The sequence below is a fragment of the Rhinolophus sinicus genome, chromosome 14 (genome assembly GCF_057876585.1).
Source record: "Rhinolophus sinicus isolate RSI-liver-muscle chromosome 14, RSI-T2T, whole genome shotgun sequence".
In the NCBI taxonomy this organism is placed as follows: Eukaryota; Metazoa; Chordata; class Mammalia; order Chiroptera; family Rhinolophidae; genus Rhinolophus; species Rhinolophus sinicus.
Window position 1 is genome coordinate 166,434,044 of NC_142514.1, and position 15,113 is coordinate 166,449,156.

A 15,113-nucleotide genomic window follows, 5' to 3' on the forward strand; every position below is an offset into this window, starting at 1 on the left:
CCCGGGCTGTTTTTTTTCACAGTTGAAACCAGCTGAATTATTTCTATGCACATGTCTCCGATGGGATCCCATCTCCCAACTGCTGCGTCAAGTGTCCCGCTTTGCAGAACTTGCTTTTCCAGCCAGCCCTACCCTGGCTGGATTTGCAGACCTTTAGGCGAGGCGAGACCTGCTGTATCTCATCCATCTTCTTGGCTTTTGCTTGAAGTGAGAATCAGGTGGGCGGGAGCGGTCTCTTTTGTTTGACTCCTGTGCAGGTGTCTATTGTTCAAATGGGAGGTTTCATCTAGTTGTACACACACCCAGATCTTTCCTTGCTAGGAGCACTTTTTTGGAAAACCAAAATAAGGATTTTATGATCCAGGAATGGCCTCTCTTTCAAATATCAAAGGCTGCTGTGAATCAGGGAAAGACCAGCGAGAGTGACTGTACGTCTGAGGGGGTTTCCATGGCCAGAGATCTCCAGTTACGATGGCCAATATCCCATGACCTGTGCAGGTGAAGGCCTGCCAATGACCAAGGGCTCTGGTAAGCAGAGCAAGTGCCTTGGACTCCTCCTGAGGTTTGTAAAGTGAGAGGCCACTGTCAAAATGGCACGAGGTATGTTGAAATGGCCAGACATCGTATGTAAGACTGTTTTGCTCCATTTCGAGTTTAACAAAAATGCTAAATTGCATAAACAGGAGCCATCCTGTCCAAAATAACCACCGTAATCAAGATTTCAATGTCTACCTTACATGGTCTAAAGTCTGACTCTCTTAGGAAAGGTTTTCATTTAAGGCCCAGCCATCTTCCTCCATTGGTTATCCAAGCAGACTGTCCTGTTTTTTTGTTCCGTTGGAGGGCTTTAGCATTCTGCAGTGGGTTCCCATTTGGTAGAGATAAACGCGTTCCTTTTAGTGGGATATTTTCAAGTTTTGTTTTAAAGCAGTAAAGGAAGTTTAAAAAACACACACACAAAGAGAAAAACAGCTTTCATTTGGGTGAATCTCTTCATAAAATGTCTAAGTAGTTTCTTTTAAAACACAGTTCCTCCCTCATTTTGATAAGATGCCTGCTCTGCTTTGGGGATTCTTTGTCTTGCGATGCTTCCTTCCAGCTTGAGATTTTTTTGTTGTTGTTCCTTATTTTGTTTTGCAGCACTAGAAAATATACATTCTTCACAAATAAAGCATGTTTCAGTAATACAGAGGGTGCCGAAAAAAATGTATACACGTTTTAAGAAAGGAAAAAACTGTATTAAAATTGTAATAATATATACCAAAAACAAAAGATGAATGCAAGTCATGTGTACACATTTTGTTCGGCATCCTCCGTATATTAGCGGGGACTCTAACAGGGTGATTTTTCATAGGCAGAAAGGTCCATGGCCCCACCAAGCCCTTATTATATTTATGTTTCCTTTTACTATGACATTGGATGTGTTTTTTATATTTACTTCGGACTTTCTGGCATGTGAATCCCCTAGGGATCTTGTTACAATGAAGATTCCGATTTGGCAGCTTTGAGGTGAGGCCTGAGACTCTGTTCCCAGCAACCTCCCGTGTGACGCTTACGCTGCTGGTCCAGGGACCCCACTTTGAGAAGAAAGGTCGTAAATTAAAAAAGGAAAATAACTACACGCAATTACCATTCTTGTGTACTTCTTTAAACCTCTGTGAAATCATGATAAAGTAGATTTTTATTACCCTACTTACGAGTGAGAAAACCGAGATGTGGAGAGGGCAACTGGACCCAACAGATGTTGTGAGCAAGAGGCGGAGGTGGGACGGAAACCCAGGCCTGTGTTGCTCTACAGCCCTGCACGTGGCTACTGCTGAAAATTCTCATGTGCAAATCTTAGCCTGAATCAAACTGAACTTTTCAAGGGAGATAACTTACTTGGAACACTTTATATATGTCTGGGCTGGAATCTATAAATAGCTTTGCAATGCTGCAGGACACAGAGGCTGGCCCTGTGTGCTGCTCTGTAAGCCAGGTTACGCGTTCCTAACTTTGGTTGAGAGGTGTTGTTTTTCCCCTTAGGACACTCAAGTGGGAGTCAAGGTGGGGCCAACACGACCTCTAGTCCTATGAGGAAACCTCAAATTCCAGGTGAGTTTCAAGCTGTGGGGAAAAAAAGAAAGATGCTAAAAGCAGGTCTCACCGAATGTTCCAGAAAGGAAGAACCAACCACATTCTCCTAAATGTCCACACTGAACCTAATTGTTGCTTTTTATAAGCCAAAGATAAATGAAAACATTACAGTCTCTTGATAAGAAAAGATGGAACATTCTTTTTTTCCTGAGTTCCATAGATTGGCTGAGTTTACATTCAGACTTGTCCCTGGTCTGTCCCAAAGAAGTGCCATGAGAGTTACTAAAGCTTCCGTCCCAGGGGACTCCATGTCATCCCCAGATCCTGCCTATCCTAGACCAGTTTCCCCTTTATTTCTGGGGTTTGGGGTGAAATGTATAATTTTTCTCTCACATTGCAGACAGTATGTTTGGTGGAGTGAAAACATTCTTCTGGTCCTCAACCTACTTTTTCTCAAGGGACAGTCTTCATAATTTATATAGAAGGACATTTCAGACAGTGTTACATGTGTGGTGAGGAGCCTGGGACATGTGGCTTCCCTGAACGTCAAGATTTAAGACATTTGAAGCAAATTCTTCATTTGACTAGGGCTCACAATTGAGTATTTGTAGAGGGGGAGTACAAAAAAGGAAAGGTTTTCCTAGGGTTGTAAATTATCCTTTCAATGCTCCCCTTTTCAGAGGCCTTTAAACTGAGTCTCCCATGGGGCAAAAGAAGAATGTGGCGTGTGCCCCCCAGCTTGGGCATAGCTGGAGGCAGAGCATGTGGAGAGGGAGTGGGCTGCCAGGAAGGAAGGGGGTGGGAGGGATGTAATTTTCTATAATTAGACAGCAGGATGCTTCTCAGCCCTAGTGAGCGTGAATGGGGGGCACCTCAGAGCTAGAGACCCGAGAAAGAACAGAAATGCTTCCCTCCTTTGGCCTCCCTTCCTCCTGACTTGACCTCACTCCCCAAACTCCCCTAACCAGGTAGAGGTCAGGCAAAGGCAGTACTGAGCAGGAAATCAGAGGAGAACCAAGACTCTCAAAGAGGAGAGACAATGAAAGACTGCCCCTCTTTCTTATTTCTTAAGCTCTACTTCATTGCACAGATATACAACCCACTTGGCAACTGAATTTATTCAAGTTGTCAAGTCATGTTTTAGTCCTATTAAAGCTTGATTTAAAAACGTGTATAACATTTTATTAGTCTACATGACACATTAATGATTGGAAACATTTTAGAAAATACAGCTAAACAAAAGCACAGAAATGTAAATGACTTAGTATCTACCTCACCATCCAGAAATACCATGGTTACTATTTTCATATATGTCTTTCCTGTCATTTTTCAATGTAATTTATAAACAAAAATATAATTATACCATACATGCTCTTTAGTGAACTATTCTTCTTAACTGGTTGGCCACAGCTTGCCAATGACACAATGGGTGTACCCTAATTTATTCAATTGCATCCTCACTGTTGGATATAAAGTCTCCAACTTTTACAATTATAAATAGCACAGTAATGAACATCTTCGTAGTGAATTCTGAGGTCCTATAAATTCTAGGTCTGCTAGATCAGAAGCCTGTGCATTTTGAAGGCTTTTGACAAATTTTGCCAAATGACCTCCCTCTTCCCGCCCCCCCCTTGAATATGCACAGTTCCAGCCCTCAACAGGAGTGTCCTTTGCCCATTTACTTGTATGTAGTCTCAGTCTTTGTTCCTTAATGAAATATAGGGCGGATGTTCTTATATAGGAAAGGAATGTTTCCTTCATGGGAGCCACAAGTTTCCTTTAGTCTACTTAATACTATTGCACCAAAGGCATCTACAAGTTTCAACAGGTTATTCTCCACGTTTTTGGAGACATGTTTCTCCTGGAGGGACTTGGAAATCCTGACTGATGATGAGAGATTTAAACAAGAGGCCTGTTGGACAAATACCTAGAACAAAATCGTTCTTCCAGTATTCTCTGCATCCTGGCTGGGTTATTTGGCTGGACTCATCCGTAATACTGACGGTGGTTCGTGTTTGGACCATGTCAGGTTCATAAAGTGCATTTTTGTTTTCACAACGTGTATTTCCCAAGTTCACAGTGTCTTTTGGTTCACTCACACCAGAATGGCTGATCATCTTGGCATCCCTTCTGGCCCTGGCTTTGATTCTCGCCGTCTGCATCGCTGTCAACAGTAGAAGAAGGTAAGGGCTCCTCAGCGCCTTCCACTTTGAAGGGGCTTCATTTAAACTTAGGCTGTATGTCCCTGCTGCTCAGAGTGTAGCTCCTGGAACCCATAGCTTCGGCACCCTGGGGGCTTGTTAGAAATGCTGATTCTCACCCCAGACTGCCTGTATCCTGGTCTGTTTTGACAAGATCTTAGAGATTCATGTGCATGGTACAGTTTCGCAAGCCCTGTTCTGGCACGTTCTTTAGAGAAAGGAAACGCCGGGATTATATGGACCGACACTTTTAAATAGTGGTTGACTCTCTTGGGGTTCTTAATTATTTTGAGGTTAAACCCACAGAGACTCTTTTTTTATGAAAGTTATGAAATATCTCACCAGGAAGGCATAAAAGTATGTACTCATTAATTGATGCGTTAAATAAATATTTATTAAGTGCATTCACAATGCACCACATAAAGATTCAGGGACTGGTCCTCTGTCGGAGGCCCATGGAACTTTCTAGAACCCTTACTTAAAACAGGCATTGAGTTCGTGTGTTTGTTTGGTGTGTTGTAAGGACACTATTTTCTGTTTTCTGAAAGCTGCAGTTGAAAGGATTCAAATTACGGCTAAGGAGAGCTCCCTGACAGTGAGGGCTATGAAACAATGAATACCTTCCCTTGCACAAAGCTGAGGAAAGACAGTGAACTCCCTAGAACTGGCATGGGAGCTGCTTTTGTATCCTCAAAGGTCTCTCTCTTTCCCTACCTCAACCAAGGCTTATTGTTGCAGAAGTTATGTAAATAACACGTCCCTGGTTGAGCGGTGACAAGGCTCCAGAAATAACGCCACCTAAAGTGAAGTGAAGGAAAATAGTAATTTTAGTGACAGAGAAAATGAACTTGGACAGGGTTATTCCATAAGTGTAAGTCTAAATTGCCTGCTTAAGGTGCTTTAAAAATGCATTTTTTTTTTCTGAGCATATGCACAAGAACATTAAACCTTTTGTAAGTGTCTCCTGAGATTTCTTCTTATAAGGTAGAAGAATCTTATTTCCAAGTGGGGCCACCTTTATTGTATTACTAGATCATTTAACAGGTAAGAAAATGCCCCCTCAGTTTAGGAAAAGACCTGGAGAAAATTAAAGAATCTTATTTGTTGGCTTTCGGAAAGCAACAAATACCTAATTCTGTTGTTGTGTACAGCCTGTGCAGTATCTCTAATTATATGAGGAAATCAAATAATGCCATCTTACACTGGTACAAGTTAATAAAAATGCTATGTTAAAGTCAAATAGCTGTGTTGCTACCTGTACCTTTGAGGGCATAATAAAAAAAAATTAGTCATCATAGCTGATATTGTATAAGGAACAAAAACTAGGAAAGAAAATCTGAAAGACCTCCTAGAAGTCTTCTATGACTAAATGGAAAGAGATTTTTTTTTTCAGTTGAATTTAAATAATGTGACTTGAGGGAGCCCTTACAAAGAGTCTTTATACTTTCCCCCCAGCTTCCTTGTTTTCTCTTAGATTACTTTTGCTCAGTTAAATACAGATTTCCTATTGTTGGAAATCACTCCTTTTGTTTCAGGCCATAGAATGCACACATACAGTCATGAGCTGTGCACGTCACCATAGAAACGTTGGCCCCTGATGCTGTGACGCGGGGGAGACCCCCGAGACGCATCTCAGCTGTCCTGGAGAGCAGCTGGAGTCTGTGCAGTGTGGCTGGTTAGCTCACATGTCCGCTGCTCCCCATCATGTCAGCAGTAAAAAGGGGCCCCACTGCTGCGCGCTCCCCCGCTCCCCAAGACCAGCAGTCACCCTAGCAACCGGCAAACAGGGACCTGCGGGATCCAGCACAGCAACTATCTCACTGGGAAAGTAGCTGCCTGGACGCCGTAAATTACTATGTCCTGATCTGATAATCGAAAACAGATTTGCTACGCAGCTAAAGGGTAGTTAATGGCTTCACATGCCCTGTAATGTGCACTGTGCTTCTAAAGCCGCCAGCCATTTTCTAATCCTCTTAAAGGCAGGGGCCTTTGTGCTTTGAGGGGGCCTTTTAGAGAGATACAGAATCCTATTTTCACCAAAGAAAGTTTGTTTGGCGGTACTCCTAGAGATCTCCAACAGGCATTCATTTATTCAGCAAACATCTGTTGAGGGGAGGTTGTGACCATCAGCACAGGTGAGGCGAAAGAGAAGATGAAAAGCGAAAAGGGTACCATGCCTTCCCTAAAAGAATCTTGAGGTTGTGTGGCAATATTGGCCTGTTGGGTTTGAGTCAGCTAATATTTACTGAGCACACACTCTGCGCCAGGCACTTTTAGATGAATTATGGTTACAAGACAAAAGTAGAAAAGTGTTAGTCGCTGAACACTTTTGATGTTCAAGGGTTGATCACAGGCGTCCAGCAATGTGATCTGTGAGCTGGGTCATCTTAAAGGTTCTGATTTAGGGGTCCTATTCTTTATTCAGCTTTTCCCATCCCTCTCATAGCCCACATCACCTTACCTTGCTCTTCTTCATGTAAACAGAGTCCTTGAATTGCAGCTTTTCAGGGGAAATCGTAGTTTATTCACTCTCCTTACGAGCAAACAAAGGTGTTAGGTGTCAATTGGCTTTGTAGCTATTGGATGAGGCCCAAGAGAAGAAGTTAGGTGCCTTTTTCCCTTAAAGAATTTACCTGATTTCTATGAAGAGGAACAAAAAAATGTGACAGCCTGACCAGAGAAGGCGTCACAACACCAGAATGATTAAAGAATGTTTCTATGCTGATTGTGCAAAAAAGGCCTTCACCAGCTTTCACTCTCATGGGAATAATGTTCTTTTCTGTAAACCCCAGCGGGCAGTCATACACCTGCTGCTTGGTAGGTCCCCTCTATAAAGCCCCATGATTTAGAAACGTCTCCCTTAAACTGTGGTCTAGCTCATCATAATGGAGCTCACCCAACCTCATTCTGCCCTGTAGAAGAGAGCTGTCTATTAGACCTTTTTTGTGATGATGGAAAGGTTCTTTCTATACCTGCACTGTCCAGTACACAACCATTAACCATCCGTGGCTACTGAGCACTCAAAATTTGGCTAGTTGGACTGAAGAAGGGAATTTTTAATTTAATTTTATTTTCATTAGCTTAAATTTAAATAGCCACGTGTGGCTAGTTGCTACCATATTGAATGTCACAGCTCTAACATGAAGCAAAATAACTCTCTAAATATCTTTAAGGATTGTCAGGTGGAAGAGACGTAAAATCAGTTTTTAAGTTACCCCCCTTAAGTCTTTCAAGAGCGATGCCTCCGTGCCTTAAATGTACGTTACCTGGTTTCTAAACCGCACCCTCTTGTGTCAAGGCTGGAGTCTACCTTCATCCACATTGTATGGTCACTGTATGCTCAGCTAATGCCTAAGATTTAAAAGGAAAGGAAATAAAGGCAGGGTGCAGTTTGGTGGAGATCTCTGACTTTTGGACTCAGAAAATCTAAGTTGTAGATATGATGTAGGTCCTGCCGTAGCTAGCACTTGCAGCCTTGGGCAATATCCTTGACATTTTGGACTCAGTCTCCAATTTACATAAAGAAAAGTTTGGGTTAGATGACCTCTGAGGTCCCTTCATCTCTAATGCTTCTTTTAAAATTCCTCTAAGAAGAATGAGAAAGTTAGAACTTGTCTTTTAAAAGTACTTACTTAAATGCCTGGAGTACTAAGTTAATAGACTGAGTTGTTTATGAGAATCATCTTACCCTCCTCAAAGAACTCAGGCAGTAACAGAGACACACAAATCCAAAGGGAAGTGCAGGCAGAACAACGCAAGCGCCATATTCCAAAGCCCTACAGATCGAATGTTATCCACTTTCAAAATGAGCTTTGTCTGTATTACTAACATCCATCCCTACTTCACCCCCATGCACAAACATTGTTTTATGCTTGTAAAAATACTTTCCCCCAATATTTCATTCAACTTCTCCAGTACCTATTTGGTAGGCAAATGGGAATTACTTTAACCCGAGAATCCGAAATACCACCAGCAGCATTCCCCCTTTGGCCTTTTAAGTCACCTTCATAGGCAATAGGACAAGGTGGGTGGAGGCAGCCAGGAGACACAAGCAAAGCCCATTTCTTATGGGCTCTTGTATGAACAATTACAGCCAGTGACTCTTGAACATTTACTGTGCTCCAGATACTGTTCTAAGAGCTTATCCACCGCCTTAGTTTCCTCACCCCACAATGTTCATTAAGAGCAACAACGATAGACTCATGTATGCAGTGCCAGGCTCTCTTCTCAAGGCCTTTCCACAATCTTGTGAAACTGGTACTCTTTATAGTCTGATATTACACATAAGAAAGCTGAGGCTCAGATAGGTCAAGTGAGTTGCCTGAGGTCACACAGCAGTTACGATCTCAAAACCAGGCTTTCCAAGCCCCTGCTCTTGTCCGTGTGAATGGCATCCATACTCCCAGCCCATGGATCTGTGGCAGGACTCAAGCATCCTTCCCTCTGCCCCTCACCAAGCAGCCTGCCAGAGGAGATAGGATCTACCTCCTGTCGAGGAGGTATTATTTCTATTTCCCCAAACAAGAGATTAAACTTTATGGCCTTGGCAGTCCTAGTGGGAATGGCCCATGATCATGAATAATAGAGGCTTTGTTTATATTACCCCAAATATCCAGCGGCAAAATGAACAATTCCGACTTCATACAGTTTCCAAATCTCCAGATGGTTGGCAGCATGAACAGAGCTGGGCAGAGTCCAGGCTTTTGGTCATAAATGCCTAGATTTGAATATTGACTCTCTGTCTTAATAGCTATGGGACCTAAGCTAGCTATTAAACCTCCCTAGGCCTCAGTTTCCACTGCTGTATAATAGAAATAACAGCTGCTTTGCAAGACTATTGTGAGGATTACATGAAATTACATGTAAAGAAACCTTAAAGTGACAACGAAATATTTGCCTTGTGTAGTTCAACCTCCTATATCCAGGGTTATGTGGAAGTTAACCAATGTTAGGGAAAAAAATCAATACAGCCTTATGCGTCCAGAGAAATGTTTCATTCTTCTTAGTAAATGCAGTAATAACCCTGATGAGGCCAACAAAGTGTTGAGTGGGAGAGGAAGTAATGGGACTTTCTTGAATACACAAATCAAAATGATTTAAAATCATCACGTTGATGATTAATCTAAGTCTGCAGAAATTGCTACAGTGCTTATCAGAGGCAAACATTTCCATTGCACAGCACGTAGGAAGGAGGATTAGAACTTGGGAATCAGACCCACCAGGGTTTGAATTCTGATTCTTTTATTAATTGCTGAGTAACCTGGGGCAAGTTACTGAATTTTCTGAGTCCCAAGGTTTCTTCACCCGCACTAGGAGACAATAATAGCACCGGCTTCCTGAGTTGTGACCACCAGTTCTCCAACTTGAGTGTGCATCAGAAACCCATTGAGGACTCGTTAAACCACAGATCCTGGGCCCCACTCCTAGAATTTTCTGATTCAACAAGTCTGGCTTTCACAACTGATGCTTTTGCTGCTGGCTCGGGGAACTCACTTTAAGAAGTGCCAATTGTTAAGAGTCAATTAAGATGAAACTGTATTAAGACATTATAAACCGTAGTGATAATGATGGTGGTTTACTACAATGATGATGATGATTGGTCCTTGCACCCTTTTCTCATGATCTTTAAATGATTAGGTGTGGGCAGAAGAAAAAGCTGGTGATCAACAATGGAAATGGAGCTGTGGAGGACAGAAAGCCAAGTGGACTCAACGGGGAGGCCAGCAAGTCTCAGGAGATGGTGCATTTGGTGAACAAGGAGCCCTCAGAGACCCCTGACCAGTGTATGACAGCCGATGAGACCCGGAACCTGCAGAATGTAGACATGAAGATTGGGGTGTAACCCCTACACCATGACCTTGGAAAAAAATGACACGTCACCATTACAGGGAGCTGGGACACTCCTCAGATGCAATGTGCTACTGATTATTTCATTTCGGTTCTTTTTTTAGCATAAAATTTTCTACTCCTTTTTGTTTTTTGTGTTTTGTTTTTTAAAGTCCATCCAATTTATAAAAACAGCATTGCTTTCTGAAATGATGGCCCAATCAACAAGAATTTGACGGTTCCAGTTCCCACCTAGAAGCCACTTACTCCCTGGGGTGTGCTATGGACAGCTTCTAACAAAAACCACAAATCCCTCCTCCCAATCCCAAACTTCTTTCCACCCCACCTCCCAGGTGACAGCCACATGCTAAAGACATCCCCAGGGCTAAGAGGGATTGGTTCCTGGGAGGAAACTTGAATGGGTCCATATTGCCCCTCCAGCAATCCAATCCCTGGGCATCGCTTTCCAGTGGGGTAGGAGATTGGGTGTACTGGTTATACATCCCCTTCTACAGACCCCCTGGAAAATTTTCAGATGCTTCTGGAAATGCCCAAAGGATGAAGCTATTTATCTGTAGTAAGCTATTTATCTGTGTTTTTGAAATATTAAACCCTGGAGGTCCTTTGATCAATATGATTTTTGTTTTGTTTTGTTACTTCGTCAGAAGCATAAAGGGGTTTATGCTGATTCATAATAAACATCTGTACTTCTTTCACTTTAACTTTTGTGCTGTGATCCTTCAGTTTCTTAACCAGCAAGGTCTGACTCCCAACAATTCATCAGGAAGATGTGAGAAGGTCCACCCCGAAAGCCTTCATCTCAGAGGCGCTAAGGCCCCACTCAGGCCCACTCATCCAAATCTCACGGAAGATCAAGGAAGATAGCACTAGGTTATTTCTGAGGCTCCAAAGGCTTTCTGTCCTGTCCTAGACCCAGAATTGTGAGAGCAGGAGTTTCAGCTGCTTTATGTTTTAATGGCCACCTGTTCTCTCCTCTGACAGGCTGTGAAAAGTCACATTACATCTGCAGGACTCACCATTGTGGCGTCCCATTTCGTGAACACTGACCCCATTGCTGATTTCCAAAAATAATATGGAAGTGCCTTTTGACCTCTTGTAATCAAAGGAAAAACAATGGAAATGAAAGAGAGCATAGAGAGTAGCCAACTGATTGGCACAGGCTGGGGAAAGGGGAGAGGGAGCAGTGTAGATCCTGAGTAATTTTATGGCTGTACTTGTTTATACTTTAACAAGCCAGTTGTCTGTCTCCAATGCAGTTGTTACTCAGGATACATTAAGTACCTGGGGAAGCCCTCAAAAGGTTACAGGACTTCCCACCATTGGAATCTCATCACCAGATACCAGAGTTATGGTCAAATAAGAGATTAATGGCTTTATCCTTGTCTTGGCAAGTCCTTTGTCGTCTTTATTCCTACGCTCAGAAGGCCCCATTCATCCTGGAACTTCCAAAGGCTACTTGTAATAGGAGAGATTGAATCTATAAAGTAAGGGCTCCTATAAAATGAGACCTCCTTCCTTAGGTCCCCATAAAAAGTCATCTGTTGCCTAAACTGATATGCTTTGCTGGCAATGTTTCTCACACAAAAAGAAGAAAAAGAAAGATGGGGATGGGAGGGGGTAGGCAACAGAGGAGGAGGAGGAGGAAAAAAAGAAGAAAAAGCTCCCACGAAAATCAGGACTGGGCTTATACAAATGCTGAAGGAGATACGTGAAGGAGAGAAGCCCGTTTTCTGCACTCATTCCCAAATTCTGCTCTCCCCTATCCACCCTCACAACGCCCTCCCTGCCATGGTCTTTGTAAACCTCCTTCTCTTCTTCTGTGAACATTATTGGCAACTGTTATATCAGCTGTGTGGTTTTCTTTCTATTTTCAAGTTGAAAGAAAAGAAAATGGACATCTGGCCACTCTGTATCGCCACCAGTGTTTGAGTGTTCCCTGCTTCCAGGAGCTTTCCTGGCTATTTCACATGAATGCAACAAGTCACCCTGGGATCAGGTTCGGGGGGGCTAGTCCAGCGTCTACCTGTCCCCCAGATTCTCCTTGGGGCCATGGATAGTCACACGAGTCTCATAGGTAGGGATGGTTTTCCACCCCTTCTAGATATTCCCAAGAAATAGGCTGAGATAGGAGATTGCTTTCTATTTTATTTTGGAATTAAATACAATCTTTTTTTAATCACTGTTGCAGTCCCTCACTTGGATATGTTTCTGTGTTCTCAACATAGGAATAGGGGAGGCCTAGAGCTCCCCCCTCACCCCGAGATGCACTACCCCTGCAATATTGCCTGAAGTACATGGGGTAGATTATGTTCTCTCCCATTTGACATAATGGCACAACTCAGGAAGCACAACTTGACTATACATCATTCCTACCACTAACTTGCCAGGTGATCTGGGCTAAGTCATTAAACTGGGCCTTGTTTGTAAAAGTAAGGGGCCAGCATTTCATTATTTTGAAAGCTTAAGAGAGCAAAGCTAAGAGCTTTGCAAAGCTGCAAGCTTAAGATGTAATTTTTTCTACAGTCATAAATCTTTGTGTCTCCTAAGGGCTTCAGTTAAATGAGCACGAGGTGAAAAATAAAATGAACCCCTTCGTATCCATTTTGTTTGCAGATTCTAGCCTGCAGTACTATTCAAAAAGTTTTACATTGAGACCATGATGTGAAGAACCAATTTCATGGCCAATGTGTATTCAATTCTGGTACAATAGGCGTAGGAGAAAGGTAACCTCCGACTTCTCTAGAAGAGTAAAATGTACTTAAAAATAAGAATAACATGGTCCTACACATTTATGGCATAGGTATGCCTTTTGCAAATCACTTTGAGTGTTTCGTGCATTGTTACTTTGATTTTTCACAGCACACCCTTCCTCTGATTTTTGTATATTTATTGATGGACCAGTAATAATGAGGAAACCATGATATGTATATCGCCCAGTTGAAAGCACTTATTGGAAAATATCAAAAGGCTACTATTAAAAGGCTAAAGGAAATGGACGTGAGTCTCTGCTTTAAGGGGGAGACAGAGCTATGTGATTTGGCTATCTGGGTACTTTAGAAGCACAATGTTAAAAGTTTCTGAGGTGGCTGAAGATTCACACTCATATTTTTTCTAAAAGGAAAAACCATCTGGATTTCTATCACCTGAGAATCTTCTTTTGGAGAAAGTTGATGTTTTCATAGGAGGTGTATGTTCCATATATCTCAAACTAAATGAGGTATCGTGAAGTATTAGTTTTTTAAAAGCCAAGAACTACTCTTGGTCTTCCAGATAAAGAGAGTAAACATACTCACTTCCATTCCGTCCCATAAGCCTCTAAAAGAACAATAAATAAATATTTCAAAAGGCAAAACCAGTGGGGTCAAAGAGAATGAAAGAAGAGACAATAGTAACAAAAATATGAAACTGGGAAATGACGGTTCATTGGTAACTGAGTAAATTTGGAAAAGTTAAATGGTAAACCAGCAGTGGGGAAAGTTGAGTAGCAACCAGATTTGTGTAGAACTCCCAAAAACCTCAGGAATTGGCGGTGTTCACTACCATGTTTTCCTGAAAATAAGACCTAACTGGAAAATAAGCCCCAGCATGATTTTTCGGGATGACGTCCTCTGAACATAAACCCTAATGCATCTTTTGGAGCAAGAATTAATATAAGACCCGGTCTTATTTTGGGGAAACACGGTACCTCTGGATATGGTAGACAAGGTAGGGCTAAAATTCAGAAAATGGGTTTAAAGCCTATTGAAGATGCTGCTAGAACCCCAGATTTCCTTCTCCATTCAAAGTAGCTGAGTCACACTATTCTTTCCAAACTCCTGCAAATGACCGGAAGTTTATTCTCTGAAGAGGGCAAAATAAAGTCTTTGATTGAAGGGCAACAAGGCACACACAGTTGACGTTAGAAATATCATACTGAAAAGTGAAACCATGCATAAGAAATGTTGAGACTGCCTAGCCTTCTCCCCTATGTTGGCTTCCAGAACGTCGACAGCCAAGCATGTATGCATCTTCCAGGCAGAAGTTCAGTCTTTCTGGGGAACCTGATAAGCCTGAGAGAAAACCCTAAAGATACTAATATGATAGTTCCCCAAGGAAATGGCCTAGCAAAGCAAACTACAGTGAAGGTCACATCACAAGCATTGCCAGAACCACCCAAGGCTCTTAGCTTTCTATGGCTCACTCCTACACATGAGAAGCAGAGACGATTCACAAAGAAGAACACTTTTAATAATAATGATGATGATGATAATAATAATAATACCATTAATAACCTCAGTAAGTTTAGAGGAAATAATGTATCTATGAAACAAGAACATAATGCTAGAGTAAAAAAGGAACATTCAGAAAACACCTTAAAAAGGGGAGCTCTTTAAAATTTAAATGTGAAAACACATAGTTAAAAATAAACTCCATAGAAGGTTTGGAAAATAAAGTTGAAGAAATATCCAGAAAATAGAGGAGCAAAGTCAAAGCAACAGAAACAGAGGAGAAAAGAAAAGTAGAGAATCATTCTTGGAAATCCAACGTGCAAATAACAGGAGTTACAGAAAAAGAAAACAGAGAAAATGAAGAGGAAGAAATCACCCAAGAAATAAATCCAAAACAATTTCCCAGAATTGAAGAACATGAATATCCAGACTAAAAGAACCAAGTGAGTGCTTAGCACCATGGATGAAAACAGATCCACACTAAAGTACATCATTTTAAAAATTAGTAACAATTGGGTCAAAGAAATTATTCTATAAACTTCTAGAGAGAACAAAATTGATAATGTAGAAGATCAAGAATCAGAATAGAATCAGACTTTTCAACAGCCACATAGAAGATCCGGAAACAGTGCCTTCAAAATTCTAAGGGAAATATTCCAAGCTAGAGCTCTAATTTGGCTAAACTACAAATTAGGTGAAAGAGTAAAATGAAGGCATTTCAAACATGCATTTTCTCCAAACCCATTCATCTATTCTCAGGCAACTCCCAAAGGATGTCCTC

The 15,113-nt window shown here is 41.8% G+C and overlaps 1 protein-coding gene across 16 annotated transcripts in view; it reads left to right on the forward strand.

Moving 5' to 3' along the window:
* The window catches only part of CD44 (CD44 molecule (IN blood group)), an 85,085-nt gene extending 74,260 nt beyond the window's left edge, over positions 1 to 10,825 (forward strand). For all 16 annotated transcript variants that reach the window (XM_019738555.3, XM_019738545.3, XM_019738550.3 and 13 more), the window contains 3 exons: positions 2,026 to 2,094; positions 4,181 to 4,259; positions 9,915 to 10,825. In XM_019738555.3, the coding sequence (XP_019594114.3) occupies positions 2,026 to 2,094; positions 4,181 to 4,259; positions 9,915 to 10,119 (353 nt within the window). In that variant the 3' untranslated portion in view covers positions 10,120 to 10,825. The remainder of the gene's footprint in view (positions 1 to 2,025; positions 2,095 to 4,180; positions 4,260 to 9,914) is intronic.
* Positions 10,826 to 15,113: the final 4,288 nt, after the last annotated feature.